The 18,751-nt window shown below is 48.4% G+C and overlaps 1 protein-coding gene and 1 pseudogene across 4 annotated transcripts; both read left to right on the plus strand.

Moving 5' to 3' along the window:
- The first annotated feature begins 360 nt into the window (after positions 1 to 360).
- Aqp10 (aquaporin 10) lies at positions 361 to 18,597 on the plus strand. 4 transcript variants are annotated; one of them, XM_021249355.2, is made up of 11 exons: positions 361 to 926; positions 7,496 to 7,613; positions 10,046 to 10,233; positions 10,463 to 10,580; positions 11,407 to 11,467; positions 15,902 to 16,066; positions 16,432 to 16,558; positions 17,079 to 17,216; positions 17,309 to 17,427; positions 17,546 to 17,763; positions 18,126 to 18,597. In XM_021249355.2, exons 6-11 carry the CDS (start codon positions 15,962 to 15,964, stop codon positions 18,322 to 18,324), a joined length of 906 nt encoding a protein of 301 aa, XP_021105014.1. In that variant the 5' UTR covers positions 361 to 926; positions 7,496 to 7,613; positions 10,046 to 10,233; positions 10,463 to 10,580; positions 11,407 to 11,467; positions 15,902 to 15,961; the 3' UTR covers positions 18,325 to 18,597. The 4 variants fall into 4 exon arrangements, 3 of the variants coding, with proteins under 3 accessions (XP_021105014.1, XP_087059432.1, XP_004871411.2); XM_087203306.1 differs by having other exon boundaries at positions 10,463 to 11,467; XM_004871354.3 differs by lacking the exon at positions 361 to 926 and having other exon boundaries at positions 6,187 to 11,467.
- On the plus strand, positions 1,287 to 6,031 carry LOC101705666 (heterogeneous nuclear ribonucleoprotein A3 pseudogene; annotated as a pseudogene).
- Positions 18,598 to 18,751: the final 154 nt, after the last annotated feature.

The following is an 18,751-nucleotide window of genomic DNA, read 5'->3' on the forward strand; positions in this document are numbered from 1 at the left end:
AATCCCTCTTCACTAGGCTTCCTCTCCAGAGGAAGCAGGGAAATAAAATCCCTTAGAAAACTTCTCCAAATAGCAACACCCGAAAAGGTGTCTCTAATTGCTGACCTGTCATCCTGCACTTATTTTTTTTTTGGTACCGGGGATCGAACTCGAGACCTTGCGCTTGCGAGGCAGGCGGCGGAACCACGGAGCTACATCCCCGGCCGCACCTTTAAGAACCGTCGAAACTTTCGGCCCGCTCCTTCTCAGCTCTGGCTGCCCCTCCTCACCCTAACAGCAGTTCGCACGCTCGGCGCCAGGTGGCGCTCCACCTCCAGCCCGCAGCCCAGGCTCTGCCGCCCGCCCGCCGCGCTCCTCCCGCCGGCGGCCTCGGCCGGGCGCCGCCCAGCCCGCGGTCTGTCGGCCTTCAGCCTCGCGCTTTTCCGAAGCGGCCCCGTGGGGCGTGCGATTACTAACCCACCGAGCGACTGGCCCGGCGCCGCCCTGACCACCAGGGCAGAGAGCGCCGTTAGGCCCCTTGCTGCTTCCGCGCCCGCCGGACCCGGCCGCAACCTCCGACTGTGAGCCCAGTAAACTCGGCCCAGCTCTGGTGCCGGGCATTCTGTCTCAGCAACGAGAGAAGCGACCAGCACACCCCAGGAAGCGGCGAGCTGCAGCCCCAGCGGGCCAGCCTGAGCCCCTCTCCACAGAAAGCGGCGAGAAGAAAAAGAGGCGTCACCCCGGCAACCATAAGGAATTCCGGGAGGGAGCGGAGGTCGGACCCTGGCGCTGGGCCGAGTCCGCCAAGCCTCGGAGACCCAGGGCGCATGCGCAGAACACGCCCGGGCGCCTCTGCGGCTGCTGAGAGCTGCGCTGGAAACCAATCAGAACAGCGCTGTTTTCAGTTCTTCATCCACATCTGGCGAAACCAAGCGAGTCTTTGATAGGTCGGTTTAAATCGGTGCCAGGCCAAGTGAGGTTTGTTTTGAGACAGGGTCTCACTATGTAGTCCAGGCTGGACTCGAACGTCCAGCAGCTTCCTGCCTCAGCCTCCCGAGTGCTGGGATTACAGGTGTTCACCACCACGCCTCGAAACCAATAAAGTTTTTGATATTCCCCTTCACTTTTAAAAGCAAAGTAGATGTTTGCAGATGAACATAAAGAGAATCTGTTGTAAACAGGTGTGCACTGCAAGGAGGAAGAAAGGTGTCTTTCAGACCGGAAGGAAGTGACCCCGCATGATAACTCGTTTCCCAGGACAGAGGAAGACACTAGAAATCGTAAATACACGTAATGTCTGGCTAGGGATGGTGGTGCGGACCGGCAATCCCACCGTCTGGGAGACTGGTCAGGGGAAACCAAGTTCGAGCCCAGCCTGGGGAACTTAGTGACTAAGAGAGGCCCAGTCTCAAAATGAAAAATAAAGGTGGGAGTGGTGGACTGAAGCAGGAGGGTCCCTGTGAATTCAAGCCAACATAGGCTATAGAGTGAGACCGTGTCTCAAAAACACCAAACAAAAAACAAAACAAAAACCCCGTGTGTGCCAGCACCTTCTTCTCTTAGCCTCCTTCAAAACACCATGATTATTAATAACATCTTATTATTAGGTTTATAACACATGCAGATGGAATATATCTCATAAAGAGATCATGTATCTCACAATACTGGCACAGAAGAAAGACAGGAAGTGGAGCTATTTCGGAGCACAGTCAGCCTAGGACCCAGTATCAGGGAACGTGAAAAACGTGAGACATTTAAAAAATCAAAAATAAGAGTTGGACATTGTGGCGCACACCTGTAGTCCCAGCACTCAGGAGGCTGAGGGAGCAAGGTCACCATGAGTTCAAGGCCAACCTGAGCGACATAGTGAGACCCTGTCCCCACAAAAGAATCAAAATGGCAGACGCAGATGAACAGGTTAAACTCCAGTCAGCCAGCAGAGGATTATCTGGCTAGATTAAAAAAAAAAATCTGCTGTCCATGAGGTACACGATTTAGATTAAAATACACAAATAAATGGAATTACTATGAGAAAATGAAAAAAATGGAAACAAAGTCTTTGTAAATAGGGAGGGAGGGATGGGGTTGAAGGGATGGCAGGGGAAGGGGGAAAAATAAGAATCAAGAGAGATTATGTAAAGGTGCATATCTCTAATGATGTCATTATATTGTACACCTAAAATGTACCAATAAAAGGATATAAAATAAAATAAAATAAAATACACAAATAGATTGGAAACAAAAGGACAGAAAAAAATACCATGCAAAGAGTAACCATAAGATAACATGGCTATATTATCTGCTTAGATATAATAGTTTTTATTTTTGTTATCTCTTTTAGATATAATAGTTTTTTTAAAAAGAAAAAAGAAAAAGGAAGTAAGGATGCTGGTCATGGTGATACATGCTGGTAATCTCAGCATTTAGGAGGCTGAGGCAGGAGGATGAGTGAGTGGCTAGTGAGTAGCCCTCTTGAACTATATAGTGAGATCCTGTCTCAAAAAAACCACCCCTTTGCCACCCCTAAAAGAAAAAAAAGAAGGTAAGGGACATCGAAGAACATTTCATAATGATAAAAGATCACTACATCAGGGAGATACAAAAATTATAAATGTATAGGTATCTAACCACAGAGCCCCCAAATACTTGAAGTAAAAAATGAGTTGTAAGAAGTAGACAATTCAACAATTACAGTTGGAAGCCTTTGTCCCCTCTCTCACTGTTGATAGAATACTTAAGTTTGAACAACACTATCCAACAACTTTACACTTAAAAAGAGTATATATTATTTTCAAGTGCACATGAAATCCTGTAAAAGATAGGCCATAAAATAACTGTCAATAAATTAGAAGTAGGGCCAGGGATTTAGCTCAGTGGTTCCATCGCTTGCCTTGCAAGCGCAAGGACCCAAGTTCGATCCCTGGTACCAAAAAAACCAAAACAAACAAAAAAATAAATTAGAAGTAATAAAGCCATACAAAAAGTACTTTATTTTTAATTTGTTTGTGTTTTTGAGACAAGGTCTTGCTATGTAGGCCAGGCTGGCCTCCAAGTGTAGCAAGCCTCCTGCCTTGGCTTCTTGAGTGCTAGGATTACAGATGTGTGCCACCACACCCAGCTAGGAAGTAGAAAATGTCTTGAACTGAATGAAAATGAAAACATCAGAATGTACTTGATGAAACTGAAGCATTGCTCAGAGGGGAATTCATAACTTCAATGGCTATATTAGAAAAGAAAAGTGATATAAAAATCAATAATTGGATCTTTCACCTCAAGAAGCTGGAAAAAGAAGAATAAAATAAAGCTAAAGTAAGAAAAAAAAAAAAGAGGGAGAACAGCATAGACCAGATGGTCCCTGACCCATCCCTTACCGAAAATCCTTGTTCCTCTGTTCGGTCCCTGTAGCCTTGCTGTGTAAGGTGCTTCCCCATTTGATCCCCATCCTAAGTGACTGTACTTGTTTTCTTTTTTTTTTGGTAGCGGGGATCGAACTCGGGTCCTTGAGCTTGCAAGGCAAGTGACAGAACCACTGAGCTAAGTCCCCGGCCCGCAACTGTACTTCTTGTAATCTAATTGGTTGATCATTTGTCCCATCTCATGTCTAGCTTGTGATTTCTCATTGGACCAATCTTACCTCAGCGACTGTACTTGCAATCTTACTAGTTGACTATAGTTTTGTTACACTTTGTACCCGCCTCACCTCATGGCTTTGTCCCATAAAACTTTGAGAAGCAGGGTGGGCAGGGAACCCACTTTCCAGTCCCCCTTCTATCTCTCTTAGACAGAAGCTGTCTTTCCCTCAATAAATGTTTCCTTCTCTTAACCTCCATCGTTCCTACAATTCTTTCTCTTTTTTTTTTGCCTTGCACTTTGGAGGCAGGCATCAGAAACACTGAGATAAATCCCTGGCCCTTTTAACATTTACTGTGTGCTCTGCACCATACTAAAGTCTTTTTTTTTTTTTTTTTGGAACCGGGGATCAAACTTGAGTCCTTGTGCTTGCACAGCAGGCGACGAAACCACTGAGCTAAATCTCGTTCCTAGAATTCATTCTTTGATTTCAGAGAACATGAAGTCGCGTTTCCAATCTCCAGCAGTTTGGGAGTTATTATCTATCACATTCACCCCTGGATGGGCATCTAGGCTGCTTCCAGGTCTCAGCTGTTATGAACTGCACAGCTGTAGATACAGGCACACCATGTCCCGCAGTGTGCTGCCCTTAAGTACTTTGGAACTATGCTAAGGGATGGTGTAGCTGGATTAAATGGTGTATATTTTTAGTCTTCTTGGTAATCGCTACACTGGTTTCCATGGTGGTTGCACTGGTCATATTTGCACCTACAGCATAGATCCCTTTTCTCTGCACCGCCACCAGCAGTTTTTGTATACTTTTTTCTCTTTTAATAAATTTATCGTTTATTTTTATGAGTATCTATTTTCATTAAATACCACGGCCCGCATGGCTGGAGGGTTCAAGGAGTGAGAATCGACAGTGGTGAGACATCAAGAAACTTAAAGAATAAGACAAAGAAGACAAAAAAGACAGTAAAGTTTACAAAGCTGAGGCCAGGTGGAAACTCTCTGTCTTGATCAGTTTTTTGTATACTTGATGACAGCCACTCTAACCAGGGTGAGGTGGAATCTCAGTGTAGTTTTGGTTTGCATTTCCTTGGTAGCTAGATATTGCACATTTTCATACACTTATTGGCCGTTGGCATTTATACCTCTGTTTTTTCAAACTCTGCATTTAATTTACTTGCCCATCTATTGATTGGGAATTTTTAAAAAATTGTCTTTATCTCAAAATGGAGGTAAAACCCTGCCCTGTCGCCCCCGCCGCCAGGGGAAGGAGGGCCATGATCCAAAGGAACCAGAGCAGTTGAGGAAGCTGTTTATTGGTGGTCTGAGCTTCAAAACTACAGATGATAGCTTAAGAGAACATTTTGAGAAATGGGGCACACTCACAGATTGTGTGGTAATGAGAGATCTCCAAACAAAACGCTCCAGGGGCTTTGGTTTTGTGACTTATTCCTGTGTTGAAGAGGCGGATGCAGCAATGTGTGCTCGACCACACAAAGTTGATGGGCTGTAGTGGAACCAAAGAGCTGTTTCTAGAGAGGATTCAGTAAAGCCTGGTGCCCATCTAACAGTGAAGAAAATCTTTGTTGGCGGTATTAAAGAAGATACAGAAGAATATACTTTGAGAGACTACTTTGAAAAGTATGGCAAGATTGAAACCATAGAAATTATGGAAGATGGGCAGAGTGGGAAAGAGAGAGGACTTACTTTTGTAACTTTTGATGATCACGACACAGTTGATAAAATTGTTGTTCAGAAATACCACACTATTAATGGGCATAATCGTGAAGTGAAAAAGGCCCTTTCTAAACGAGAGATGCAGTCTGCTGGATCACAAAGAGGTTGTGGAGGTGGATCTGGCAACTTTATGCATCGTGGAGGAAACTTTCGAGGTGGTGGAGGGAATTTGGCCGTGGTGGAAACTTTGTGGAAGAGGAAGCTATGGTGGTGGAGGTGGTGGCAGCAGAGGTAGTTACGGAGGAGGTGATGGGGGAAACTATGGCAGTGGTCCTGGTTACAGCAGTAGAGGAGGCCATGCTGGTGGTGGACCAGGATACGGAAATCAGGGTGGTGGATATGGTGGAGGAGGAGGAGATGATGGTTACAATGAAGGAAGAAACTCTGGTGGTGGTAACTATGGTGGTGGTAGAAACTAGAATGACTTTGGAAATTATAGTGGTCGACAGCAATCAAATTACGGACCCATGAAAGGGGCAGTTTTGGTGGAAGAAGGTCTGGTAGTCCTTATGGTGGTGGTTATGGAGCTGGTGGTGGAAGTGGTGGATATGGTAGCAGAAGGTTTTAAAAAACAACAGAAAAGGGCTACAGTTTTTAGCAGGAGAGAGAGCGAGGAGTTGTCAGGAAAGCTGCAGGTTACTTTGAGACAGTCGTCCCAAATGCATTAGCGGAACTGTAAAAATCTGCCACAGAAGGAATGATGATCCATAGTCAGAAAAGTTACTGCAGCTTAAACAGGAAATCATACTGGTTCAGGACTGTCATAGCCACAGTTTGCAAAAAGTGCAGCTATTGATTAATGCAACGTAGTGTCAATTAGATGTACATTCCTGAGGTCTTTTATCTGTTGTAGCTTTTTCTTTTCATTATGTCAGGCATATTGCCCTGTAAATTGTGGTAGTGGTATCAGGAATAAAAAATTAAGGAATTTTTAACTTTTCAATATTTGTGTAGCTCAGTTTTTCTACACTTTAGTACAGAAACTTTAACAAAATGCAGTTTTGAAGGTGTTTCCTTGTGAGTTAACAGGTAAAGATCATTGTTAATTACCATTTTGTATGAATTTTGCTAAAGTTAACTGTAAAGAAACACCTACTGACTTGCAGATAAAGGGGAATAAATCTATTCTCCCCATTTCAAACCATGATACAAATGGGCACTTACATGTGGAGAGAATAGATATTTGTATGTTTGCAATGTGTGTTTTAGATAAAATAGGATTGGGTATTTAAATTAGCATATTTGTGAATTTAATAGCATTAAGATTACTTTCAAATGAAAAATCTCAAAATTCTTACTGGTTTTTGTGCATTTTCTATCAATATGTAATCATGATTTTAGTGTGTTAGATTTGCTGAGTCCTAGCTTTGCTTAAAACATCTCCATTCTGCATTTACTTTGGTCACATTTCAACTGTTGCCATAATTTCTGGGTGTAAAGAAATGTCTACTGTCCTCTATTTAAATTCTGGAAAAGGGTAGTAGATGTTTTCCCTCTCCCACATTAAAACCCATTAACTTTTTTGAGATACAGGACCACTAAGCCTGCTATGTCTGAGCAAATTAGTGGATACTTGGTTTTGTTTATTTTTTAAAAGCACACAAGAGGCCCTGTTTTAAGATCTTGAGTTATTTGCCTTTTTTTCTTCTTCCCCCCATACAAGCTTTCAGAGCAAGAGAATAAAAATCATACATTGTTGAACCCCTAAAAAAAAATTGTCTTTATGTTTTACTGTCTTTGTGTTACATTTTTTAAAGATATTTTTAAGATAGGGTCTTGCAAAAAAAACAAAAAGCAAAAAAAAAGATAAGGTCTTGCTATTTAGTCCAGGCTTGCCTTGACCTCATTATGTAACTGAGGCTGGCCTCAAACTTGCAGTGATCCTCCTGCCTCAGCCTCCCAAGGGCAGGAATTACAGGCCTGGATCACTACACCTAGTGATTTTTTCATTTCTTTTTTTGTTTTGTTTTTGGTTTTTTTTGGTACCGGGGATTGAACTCGGGTCCTTGCGCTTGCGTAGCAGGTGACGAAACCACTGAGCTAAATCCCTGGTCCAATTTTTTTATATATATATTCTAGATATTAGAGAAGAGTAGCCAGCAAATATTTTTCTCAAATTCTGTAGGCTGTCTCCTCACTCTATTGTTTCCTTTGCTGTGCAGAAATTTAAAAAATTGAAGTAGTCTTTTTTTTTTTGCAGAGCTGGGGATCAAACTCAGGACCTTGTGCTTGCCAGGCAGGCGCTGGCACCACTGAGCTAAACCTGCGGCCCTGTTGCTTCTTGATATTATCTCCTGTGCTGCTGGGGTCCTATTCAGGTAGGAAGTCTTTGCTTGTGCCTATGGCTGTGTTTCCCCTCAGCACTTTCAAGTTTTAAATCTAGATTTTTGATCCATTTTGGTCTGATTTTAGTACAGGGTGAGATATGAGGATCTAGTTTCATTCTTCTGCATGTGGACAACCAGTTTTCCCAGCATCATTTGTTGAAAAGAAAGTCTTTTCTACAGCATGTTTTTGGCCCTTGTCAAAAATCATATGGCCATAAGGGCCTGGATTTGCCTGTGTCTTCTGACGGCTTCCATTGGCCTTTGTGTCTGCTTCTGAGCCAGTACTGTGCCGTCACTGTGGCTTTGTAGCAGAATGTGAAATTGGGCACTGTGATGCCTCTGGCATTGCTTTTTTTGCTCAGGATTTCTTTGCCCATTCTGGGTCTTTTGTGCTTCCATTTGAATTTTAGGGTTATTTGTCCTAGTCCTGTAAAAAATGCAGGTATTTCAATGGGGATTGCATTCAATTTGTAGATTACCAAAGGTAATGTGGCCATTTGAACAATATTAGTTCTGCCAACCCATCAACAAAGGAAGTCTTTTCCTTTTCTGAAGTCTCTCTCTTCAGCATTCTATAATTTTCATTATAGAATTCTTTCACCTTCTTAGGCATTTTCCTAGATATTTTATTTCTCGATGCTATTTTGAATGCAATTATTTTTGGCTTTTTTCTTGGTGAGTTTATTATTAGTGTATAGGAAAGCTATTTATTTTTGTGATTTTATATCCTCCCCCTTGATTTTTGCTGCTTCTTCCTGCACAGATGCTGATACTGTCCAGGACTGATGGCTATTGATATTGATCCTGCTCACTTGTATTAAAGGTTCAAAACACACTTAGTCATCATTTTTTTAAATTTTGGTACCAGGGATCAAACTCAGAACCTCGCACTTGCGCGGCAGTCACCAGAACCACTGAGCTAAATCCCTGGCCCTGTCATCATTTTATTGTATGTGTTTTTAGTAAGTCTTTGATTGTTATTACCTAGTTGCTCTATTTGTTTTTATGTAATTCAAGAAAAAGCTAGGATTTTACTTGATCTACTGTCTTCTCAGGATCCTGTCAATAGTTGGGTTTTGTTTTTTTGGCACTGGGGATCCAACTCAGGTCTTTGTGCTTGCACAGCAGGCAGTGAAACCACTGAGCTAAATCCCTGGCCTGCTTTGTTTGTTTTTTGAAACAAGGACTCACTATGTGGTTTAGGCTGATCTTGAACTCAGGATCGTCCTGCCTCACCTTAGGAGGCTGAGGCAGGAGGATCACAGTTCAAAGCCAGCCTGGAGAATTCAGGGAGACCTTGTATCAAAATAAAATAACAAGGACTGGGGATTTGGCTCAGTGGTTCCAGTGCCTGCCTCACAAGCTCGAGGTCCCGAGTTTGATACCTGGTACCAAAAAAAAAAAAAAGAAAAAAATGACAAAAGAGTTAGGTTTGTAGCTTAGTGATAGAGCATTTATGAGGGGGCTGGTTGGATCTCCAGTGGTGGTGGTGGGAAGAAAGGGTTAGTGGAAAAGTAGAGCTTTTCCCACTACAATTGAGTTGGAGGGACTAGCAGATTCTCATCATCCCCCTCCTGTACCACTATTTTGGTGTTGAGAGCCATTCTATAGAATTGTGGGGGAAATCATTTCATAATCAAACCATGATTAGGGCTGCCTGAAGCCTAATGTCACTTTGCCATTGAGCTGGCTATGGCCTGTGGGAACATAACTCCGCCTCGAGTCACAGTTGAGGCCTCAATGGTCCCATGATGCTGTGACGCTCCAGGGCGAGAGTACATCAGCTGAAGACATCCTGGTTCCTTGAGAATGGAGTAGTAATAAAAAAAGGGAAAGGTTTCACCTGGGGGAAGATCAGATTCCTTACTAGCTTGCTGTCTCATTCCACCTACTATTGTAAGAATGCTTTGCCCTCCTGTCATCAGTGTAAGCTCCTCATCAGCATAGAATTGCCCTCTTGAGTCACTTGATGCCCCTCCTATTATTGTGCATACCCAATAAATAGTGGCTAGCCCAGTGTCTTTGTCCACTTTGGCATTGGACTCCCAGCCCCCATGCACTTTGAAAGTGTGCCTCCTAGTCTTTAGCCCTCACCGCACCCCTTTCTAGGCAGATTGGAGGACTCTGGTATTTCTGTACTTCCTTCACCTCTGGTGAGCACCTCCACTAGACCAGGCAGCTGTGGTGGGTGACCCGGACCTGAGCTCTGAGCGTGCCATCCCTTCCTTACCATCCCTTTTCAGTCTGTGGCTGATAATCCGTGTCCTGTTACACTGAACATGGAGCACGGGGCATCCCCATGGGTGACCGGGGTGCCCACGTTTTCCTGCCCCACACTCAGCTGCACCCTCCACACTCCCTGCAGACTGTTAGCCTTGCTGGCATGGTGTCTCCTGTCCTTGCCTACTTGTCTCTTGCTACAGAGACTGTCGAGGACCAGAGAATTTCATTGGCCTCCTCTGTGAACACAAAGGAGAAAGGCTGCACTCCAGGGTGACTGCATGTTAGGGAAAAGACAAGACAGCTGAGGTCGGTTACCAGAGACTGTACTGATGGACACTGGAACCCAGAGGACTCCTGTGTTACTCTGATTGCTTGTGCCTGTGTTCAGGTGAATAAAAGTAAGATGAGCCAAAGGCTTGGGGCTCCTCTGCCTGCTAGAGGCCTGGCCCCCCTGGCTGCCCACATTAGGCTGTCATTCATCCTCATTTGCCCCGGGTTAAAGAGAACAAAGTGGCCGAGGCCTGCTGGGTGGGTTGGCTACAGGTGGTGCCTCAGTTGGGGCTTGGGACCCCGAACAGGGACCTGAGAACTGGCTCACCCAGTTGGCGCCCAAACAGGGACTTGGCACCAGGGAAAGCCTGGACTGGAAGAAGACTGAACAGCAAGCCCCACCAGGAGAGTCAGAAGGGAAAGTGCCTGACCAAGAAGGAGAACGAACCTTTCACCCAAATGGAGGTGAGTAAGTGAAAAGTGACTGGAGCTCTGCAGCAAAAGAAAACAAAGGAAAAAGCAATTCGAGGAAGAGAGCCTGGGGCAAAAGAAAACGAAAAGGAGTAAGAGTGTGGGCTGAGAACTTTCAGAGAAGAAGAAAGTGCAAAGTGAGAAAAAAGCAACCAGGGTTAAAAAGGCAAAGGAAAAAGCAAAGGAGGTGAGTGCAGGCAGAAAGACGGTCTTCCCCATTGGGTCTTCAAAACTGGATGCGGGGCCGGGGATGTAGCTCAGTGGTTTCGCCACCCGCTGCGCAAGCGCAAGGACCTGAGTTCGATCCCCGGCACCAAAAAAAACCTCCCCAAAAAACCTGGATGCTGGTGGGCAACGGAGGATCTGGCAGTTCAGTGCTTTGGCTGTTTCCGGCCAGCAGCCCAGTGTATCTCATTGGTATTGTGCCAAAGTGAATGTGTCAACATTGTTGAAATTAAGGATTTTAAATATTTTCTAAGGGGATTACTGTGTCAATTAAGAGAAAAGAAAGTAAAAGAAAAGGCAAAATAAACATGAGTGTACATGGAAGCCTCTCTCAGCTCGACTGAGGGGGGGCAAAGTTCAGAATTAAAGTGGAAGTAAAGTTCAAAATTAAAATGAAAGCAGAATTCAAAATTAAAGGAAAGTATGTTAAAATTAAGGATTTAAAATATTTTTAGGGAATTACTATGTCAAAGGAAACTGTGTCAGTGTTATGTCAATTAAGGAAAAACACTTGCAAGGATAGAATGTGTTCTGTTGGAAAAGATTCTCAGCCTATGAAATGCATTGAATGGATGATGTATTTATCTTTTTGTAGAAACTTTGGGAACCCTGCCAGTGTGGGGCAGTTTTGTGTCCTTGGAGAAAATGAACAGAAGGTACGAACGGGCTTTGATGCAGGAGGTATGGATGCATACCCCCAGGAAAGAAAGTTCAAACTAGTTCTTTCAGTTATTTGAGCACCCTGCTGATGCGGGGGCAGGGTCTTGCCCTGGGAAATGAACTGATGATACTATAGCGGTGGAGGAACTGACTTGACTTTCCTCTACAGTGAGAGCTTTCTCCCAGATGACTGAAGAAAACTACCCAGAAGGCAGAAAAACTCACCTATCCTTGAGGCCAACCTGGCAGAGGACTTTGGGTGGGGCCCATGGGCAATGTCTTTGACCACTGATCACAACTAGGACCTCTTCGGGAAGAAGCCAGCAGTCTTCTCCTTATGGAGGGAGGATGGCTGCTCTGGTATAAGCAACAGATAGGGCTATGCTCTCTGAAAAGAGCCAGTACAGATACACTGCAGCCTTGGATGAAGGCCTAAAGGCCAGACTTCAAGGCAAAAGACAGAATGGTTGTGTCAGCATACTTCCCCTAGGGATGAATGGCACCGACTGATACTCAACTGCTGTTATTCTAAAACCAAAAAGGGGGAGATGTCGAGGACCAGAGGAGAATTGAGGCCTAATTGGCCTCCTCTGTGAACACAAAGGAGAAAGGCTGCACTCAGGGGTGACTGCATGTTAGGGAAAAAACAAGACAGCTGAGGTCGGTTACCAGAGACTGTACTGATGGACACTGGAACCCAGAGGACTCCTGTGTTACTTTGATTGCTTGTGCCTGTGTTCAGGTGAATAAAAGTAAGGTGAGCTAAAGGCTTGAGGCTCCTCTGTCTGCCAGAGGCTTGGCCCCCGGGGCTGCCCACATGTTAGGCTGATACCACGTCTCTCTGTCATTCATCCTCGTTTGCCCCCAGGTCAGGAGGAACAAAATATTGGGTCTAGGACCGAACAAGGTCTGCTGGGTGGGTTGGCTACAGGTGGTGCCCCAGTGTGGGGCTCAGGACCCAGTTTGCTTGCAGTTGGCACCCCAAATAGGGACCTGAGACCTGGGTCAACTACAAGAGACTCCAAAGTTCAAGAGGAATTCTTTTCTTTTTGGTACCGGGGATTGAACTGGGGACCTTGCGCTTTTGAGGCAGGCACCAGAACCACTGAGCTAAATCCCTGGCCCCCAAGAGAAATTCTTAACTCTGGAAACATTGTGTCTCTAAACCTTCAAAATCAAATTCTCCAAGTGATTCACTATGAGTAAAGAAAAACTAGGGTCATTGGAATATCTAGCCCAGACCCATGTAATTTAATTCCTGGATCGATCTACTTGTTGGAGACACATCATACAATGATCTTTAATTTAGGGTAGATACCACGTTCTGGAGGATGGTGTCCACCTTCCTAGAGTACCATCTTGAAGCTGGTACCTCAGAGCATCATAGAGGCCACTGGGCGGCTACCAGCCCTGTGGCCTCTGTGTGGGGCACACTGCACATGCCCTTCTTTGGTTGGTACAGCCTTTACTCTATAAACACACAGCCAGATCCTACTGCTTCATCTCTCAAGTCTCCAATTAGATTCTCTCAACAGTGAGTTACATATCTAAGGGCTGGGGCTGGGGCTGGGGCTGTGTTGTAAAGCACCTGCCTAGCATGAGGTGCTGGGTTCAATTCCCACTACCCAAAACCGAAAAACAAAACCTGAGTCAGGTGCCCACTGCTACACGTACTTCTCTGTAGTGTAAATCCCTGTGTAAAGTAACAATGCAGATTCCATGCTAATGTATCAACTACTCTGTAAATCCTTAGGGAGTAGTACTAGCTGCAACCCCATGAACGAGGAAGGCAAGTCTATAGAGATGGCCTTTGCCCTCTGCCTGTGGATTCTCTATCCTTAGACTCAACCAATCTCAGATAACAAAACTGCGCGTGTGCACGCATGCGCGCGCGCACACACACACACACAGACACATATATGACTTATCATTGTCACCTAAATGATTTAAAAGTATTTTGGGGGAGGTAACAGGGGATCGAACCCAGGGTCTTTGCACTAAGGGATATCCCTAGCCTTTTTGATTTTATTTTATTTTTTGGTACCTGGGATTGAACTTGGGACCTTGTGCTTGTGAGGCAGGCAGCAGAACCACAGAGCTAAATCCCTGGCCCTATCCCTAGCCTTTTTGAGGTGAAATCACATTAAGTGTCTAAATGGGTTGCACTCAAATTTAAGATCCTCCTGCCTCAGCTTCCCAGAATGCTAGAATTACATGTGTATACTACCATGCCTGGCTGTGTTTTCTTTTCCTTTGGAGAGGTCTCACTATGTAGTTCAAGGCTGGCCTTTAACTCACTGTATAGCTCAGACTGGCCTCAAACTCATGGTGATCCTCCTGCCTTAGCTTCCCAAGTGCTGAGATTACAGGTGTATGTAGGTTTTATGCATCTTCTCTCTCTTTTACTGGGACTTGAACCCAGGTCCTCAAGCATACTACTTAAGTGCTCTAGCACTGAGCCACACCACCCTTCCCATGTTGTTTTATATAAAGGACTGGAGAATCCACACATTTTGGTACTGGCAGTGAGTCCTGGAACTAATCTCTCAGGTGTAGTGGGGAATGACTAATCAAACTACTTGTTAATTTTAGTCAAGAGTGGTAAGATTTCACACCTTCATTCTCAACTACCAAGGAGGCTGGGGCAAGAGGGTCACCAGTTTGAGGCCAGCCTGGGATACATAGTGAGTTTGAGGTCAGCCTGGACTACATAGTGAGACCCACTCACAACAAAAACACTGGAAGAGGAGGGGGTACAGCTAGGGCTCCCTGGGCTCCCTGCCCAGGAGAGAGTAGTGAGGTCTCACATTCTCAACTTGGTGCCTGCCTGCTGCTTCTCGAGGGGCAGCACCGCATCAGGCTCCACGCTGGCAAGCAGGGTGCTGCTGCTGTCCTGCACAGGCTCTGTCGCTCCTCCAGGTCCTGCACTCACTGCCCCCATGCAGAACGGAGGTGCTGGGGCAGGCAGTGGCTGTCATCCCGTAGGCTTGCTCGGAGCTGCTCTGTGACAGGTGTTCTCCAGGGAACATTTTGCATCTCATCCTCAGAATGCTCTCTCCTAGATCTCACTGACCAAACAAGGGTGCTGCCACAGCCAGCACGACAGCGTGTGCATGGTACCTCCTGGTCCTTCTCTCCCACATGAAGTGAGGGACCAGCTCCACTCTCCAGTCCGTCTCGCGGAGGGGTTCCTCTCCATGCTCAGGGCCACTCCGGAGAGGGTGACAGTGCAGCGCACCACGCTACCCCGCCTGCAAGTGCAGTTCAGGCTTCCTGTTCTGCCAGCTGGTTTAAGGAATCCCTCAGCGGGCACCAGGTGGCTCTGGTGGAAGAATGGGACTTTGGCCACTTGCTTTAAGGTGTGCTTGTGTCCTGACCCACCTCATTTATGGCTGATCCCGAAGATGCCAGTTCGTCTTTCAGTGTTTCCTGTCGGAAGCAGCATTCCTAATGCCACGAAGGTCTGACAGAGCCCAGCTTGTGGTGACCAGCTGGGCTACTTGGCAATTGATGCCTGCGCCAGAGCCTGGCAGTGCCCCGAGAACTGTTTTTCTAATGGTGCACATTTCTCTGGGGCAGAAGGCACTGATCCCTGTGTCCACCTGCTAGGTCAGAAGCTCTAGGAGGGCAGACTTCCCATCATCTAGACGCTGACTCAGTTGAGTCCTATGGGAGACTTGAGATACGTGAAGAAACAGGATCTGGCTATGTGTTATGCAGAGTGCCCCGAATCCATACAGGGGTTGGGTTGGTATCCTCATCTTAAGCCTCAGCACCAGACACACTTACAGCATTCTCCAACCCAGGTGAGAAGAACAAGCACCCAGCGTGGCTTCCTTCCAATAGTCTGCAGACTTCAGCTCAGTCTACCAGGATGCCTGCTGAGCTCTTCAGTTCTCCAAATGGTCAGGAAGGCTTTGTGTTTCAGATGAGAGGCACCTGGTATACTAGATGGACACTCATAAGACATGGATTTGGGCCAGGTGTAGTGGTGCACACCTGTAATCCCAGCACTCTGGAGGCCGAGGCAGCAGGATCATCATGAGTTTGAGGTCAGCCTGAACTACATAGCGAGACCCTGGAGAGAAAGAGAGATTTGAATTCACTCATCCACTAACTGTGATCTGAGGGAATTCTAGGGCTCAGCATCCTCACCTGTACATGGGAGCCATGACAATACTTTACACAGTTGTCTTCAGGACCACAAGAACTAAAGAATGAAGCAGGGCACTTCCCACACCCAGGCTGGGCCTGTGCAGAGTGGGGACGAGGACAGAAGAAACAGGGACAAACTCCAGCTCTGCCTGGGTAGGAAGCTTCTCGCAGACCTGTGCCTACACTCCGGCCTCCCTCACACGTGCACAGGTATTAGCTGCTACTCAGCTCAGCTAATTGGTTTTAAAGTCTCTTTCTTATCTTCCCCCTGGCAGTCGTGGCTGTGGGCCTATGCAGACACCAGCAGCAGTGAGCAGCGACAGGGCGTCCCCACCATGGCCTGCACTGAGCCCCTGGCTGGAGCCAGGGCCCACCTCCGGATCCGCAGCCTCCTGGCCCGACAGTGCCTGGCAGAGTTTCTGGGTGTATTTGTGCTCCTGGTAGGCAAGATGAAGGGGTGGAGGAAGAAATGGGCCAAAGCACCTGAGTTTTCCTAGCGTCCTTTTCCTGTTTCCTGGCATCCTGCTTCCTTGCAAGCCTCAAGCTCCTCTCTCTCCTACCTCTCCTGGTCTCGCTCCTTTCTCCTTTCCTTCCTTACCTCTTTTCGGTGCTTGCCCTTCCTCATCTCTCCCCTTCTCCCCTTCCTTTCTCCTTCCTCCTGGTCCCCCCTGTCCCCTTCCTCCTTCTGCCTCTCTCCTTTTCTGCTGGCCCCTCAGGTCTGTCCATCTCTCCTGCTCCCTCCCGTACCCTTTCTCTCTAGTTGGTCTCCTGGGCTCCTGTCCCTCACCGCCCCTCCTCCCACCAGCTCCTCACGCAGGGGGCAGTGGCCCAGGCTGTCACCAGTGGAGAAACCAAAGGCAACTTCTTCACCATGTTTCTGGCTGGCTCTCTCTCCGTGACGATAGCCATCTATGTGGCTGGCAATGTCTCAGGTGATGGGGTCAGGTCTGGTTACTGAGGGGTGGGATGTGCTGGGGAGCGTGGAGACCTGGTGACAGTGACAGGGCAGAACCTTCGGTGACTCACAGACATTATCTCCTTGAGCTTGACCAGTGCCCCGGACTGAGATATGCTTCTGCGTCACGCAGCCCTTGCCCTTCCTGGATTTCTCCATTCCCCCTCCTCACGCTGCCCCTTGGGCCACGTAGGCAGACACCTAGGGCAGGGCACCGAGGGTAAGCACTGGCCTCTGCTCTGGGCCCTGCTCGCCCTCAGCACACTCTGCCTCAGTGCTCGGCTGGAGCCCTGAGATAGCGTGTTGTGGCAGAACGAGCAGCCAGACCTGGGTTCAAATCTGGGCTTCACTGTGTCGCCTGAGTAGCGCTAGCGCTCCTGGAGCTCTAACTCCTTCAGCTGCGTCATGGAAACCAGTGCCTTAAGAGCTGGGGGGGGGCAGCAGTGTCCCCTGGTGACACTGAATGGATGCTGGTTTTCTCCCCTTGACCCCTGAAGGAGCCCACCTGAATCCAGCTTTCTCGCTGGCCATGTGCCTCCTGGGACGCTTCCCCTGGGCCAAGCTCCCCATTTACTGCCTGGTGCAGCTGCTGGCGGCCTTCTGTGCCTCCGGAGCCACCTACATCCTCTACTACGGTAATGGGACAGAGGCGGGCACGGTGGGTGGGCGAGGGTGCCCTGGAATGGTCCTGGAAGCACAAAGCTAGAAGCCTGCGTGTCCCTCACAGACGCCTTGCAGAACTACACAGGTGGGAACCTGACGGTGACGGGCCCCAGGGAGACAGCCTCCATCTTTGCCACCTATCCTGCTCCCTACCTATCCCTGAACAACGGCTTTCTGGACCAGGTAGGTGTGAGGGAGACATGGGAAGCCCTAGTGCGGTGAGGGGGGGTGCTGGCTGCCTGCTGGTGGTGTGCAGTGCGGGTGGGGAGGCAGATGAGGTCCCCTCTGCCTATCTACCCAGGTCATAGGCACTGCGATGCTGATTGTGGGGCTCCTGGCCATCCTGGACAGACGGAACAAGGGCGTGCCTGCAGGACTGGAGCCTGTGGTGGTGGGGCTGCTGATCCTGGTCCTTGGACTCTCCATGGGTGTCAACTGTGGGCTTCCACTCAACCCTGCCCGGGACCTGGGACCACGGCTCTTCACCTACGTGGCTGGTTGGGGCCCTGAAGTCTTCAGGTGGGAGAAGCTTCCCAGTGTGGGCCACCACTCCCTCACTGCCCACGGCCCTCCCCGGGCCCCAGCTCTCTCCTGCTCCAGTTCTCCAGGCCTCATGGACAGTGTTTCTGTCCAAGCCTCACCTTCTCCTTTTCTCTCTTCTCCCCTCCGGGTTCAGACAGAGTAACTTAGAGAGGTTCTTTGGGCATTAGCGACCTCCTCAGGAAAACGTCTGTACTGTAAGGCCAGCAGCTGGCGGGTGGCTCCCACTGCTCCACCCTGTGCCCACCACTGCACTCCAGGAGCTGCCTCAGGGGGCTGAGGCCTGAGAGGGGGCGGCTAGGGGAGCTCTCCCCCGCCATCTGCGCTCTCCTCTCTCCTAGTGCTGGCAACGGCTGGTGGTGGGTGCCCGTGGTGGCCCCTCTGGTGGGGGCCACTCTTGGCACAGGCACATACCAGGTGCTTGTGGCTCTGCACCACCCCGAGGACCCCGAGCTGGCTCCGGATCTGGACTCCTCCCAGCACAAAGCCTCAGGCTTGGCAAAACCTGCCTCACCTCAGACGCTGGAGTGTAAACTGTGACTCACGCGTGGACGCGAGAGCCACGACCCGCCTGCTCGCAAGTCCGACATCGTTCATGCGCATGCAGACCCCGCTTACCCGCGGGCGGCCTTCCTCCTAACTGGGAAACGAGGCGGGAGGAGGTCGGGGGCTCTGGTCCCGTTCCCCTTTCTCAACCTCGGGGTCTCTGGGGAGGTAGCTGCTCACAGTAGCCGCCAAGGGGCGCAAGCCCCAGGTGCCGGCTCGGGAGGGCTTCGGGGTCGTGGAGAGCCGCGCGACCACCCTCGGGCGGGGCCGTGACCCTGCGGACCCCAAAGCTCAGGCCGGGCGCCGGCTCCCAGCGCCGGCCGCAGCCACCCGCGCCGCGCGCCTCCCCTCCGGGGCGCCTGCCCCAGACCCTGCCGCCCCGACGGGCGGTGCAGGTGGGGAAGGCACCTCCATCCGGGGC

Source organism: Heterocephalus glaber, unplaced genomic scaffold, assembly GCF_053883595.1.
Source record: "Heterocephalus glaber isolate CG9 unplaced genomic scaffold, H.glaber_assembly_v1.0 deba00001795, whole genome shotgun sequence".
In the NCBI taxonomy this organism is placed as follows: domain Eukaryota; kingdom Metazoa; phylum Chordata; class Mammalia; order Rodentia; family Bathyergidae; genus Heterocephalus; species Heterocephalus glaber.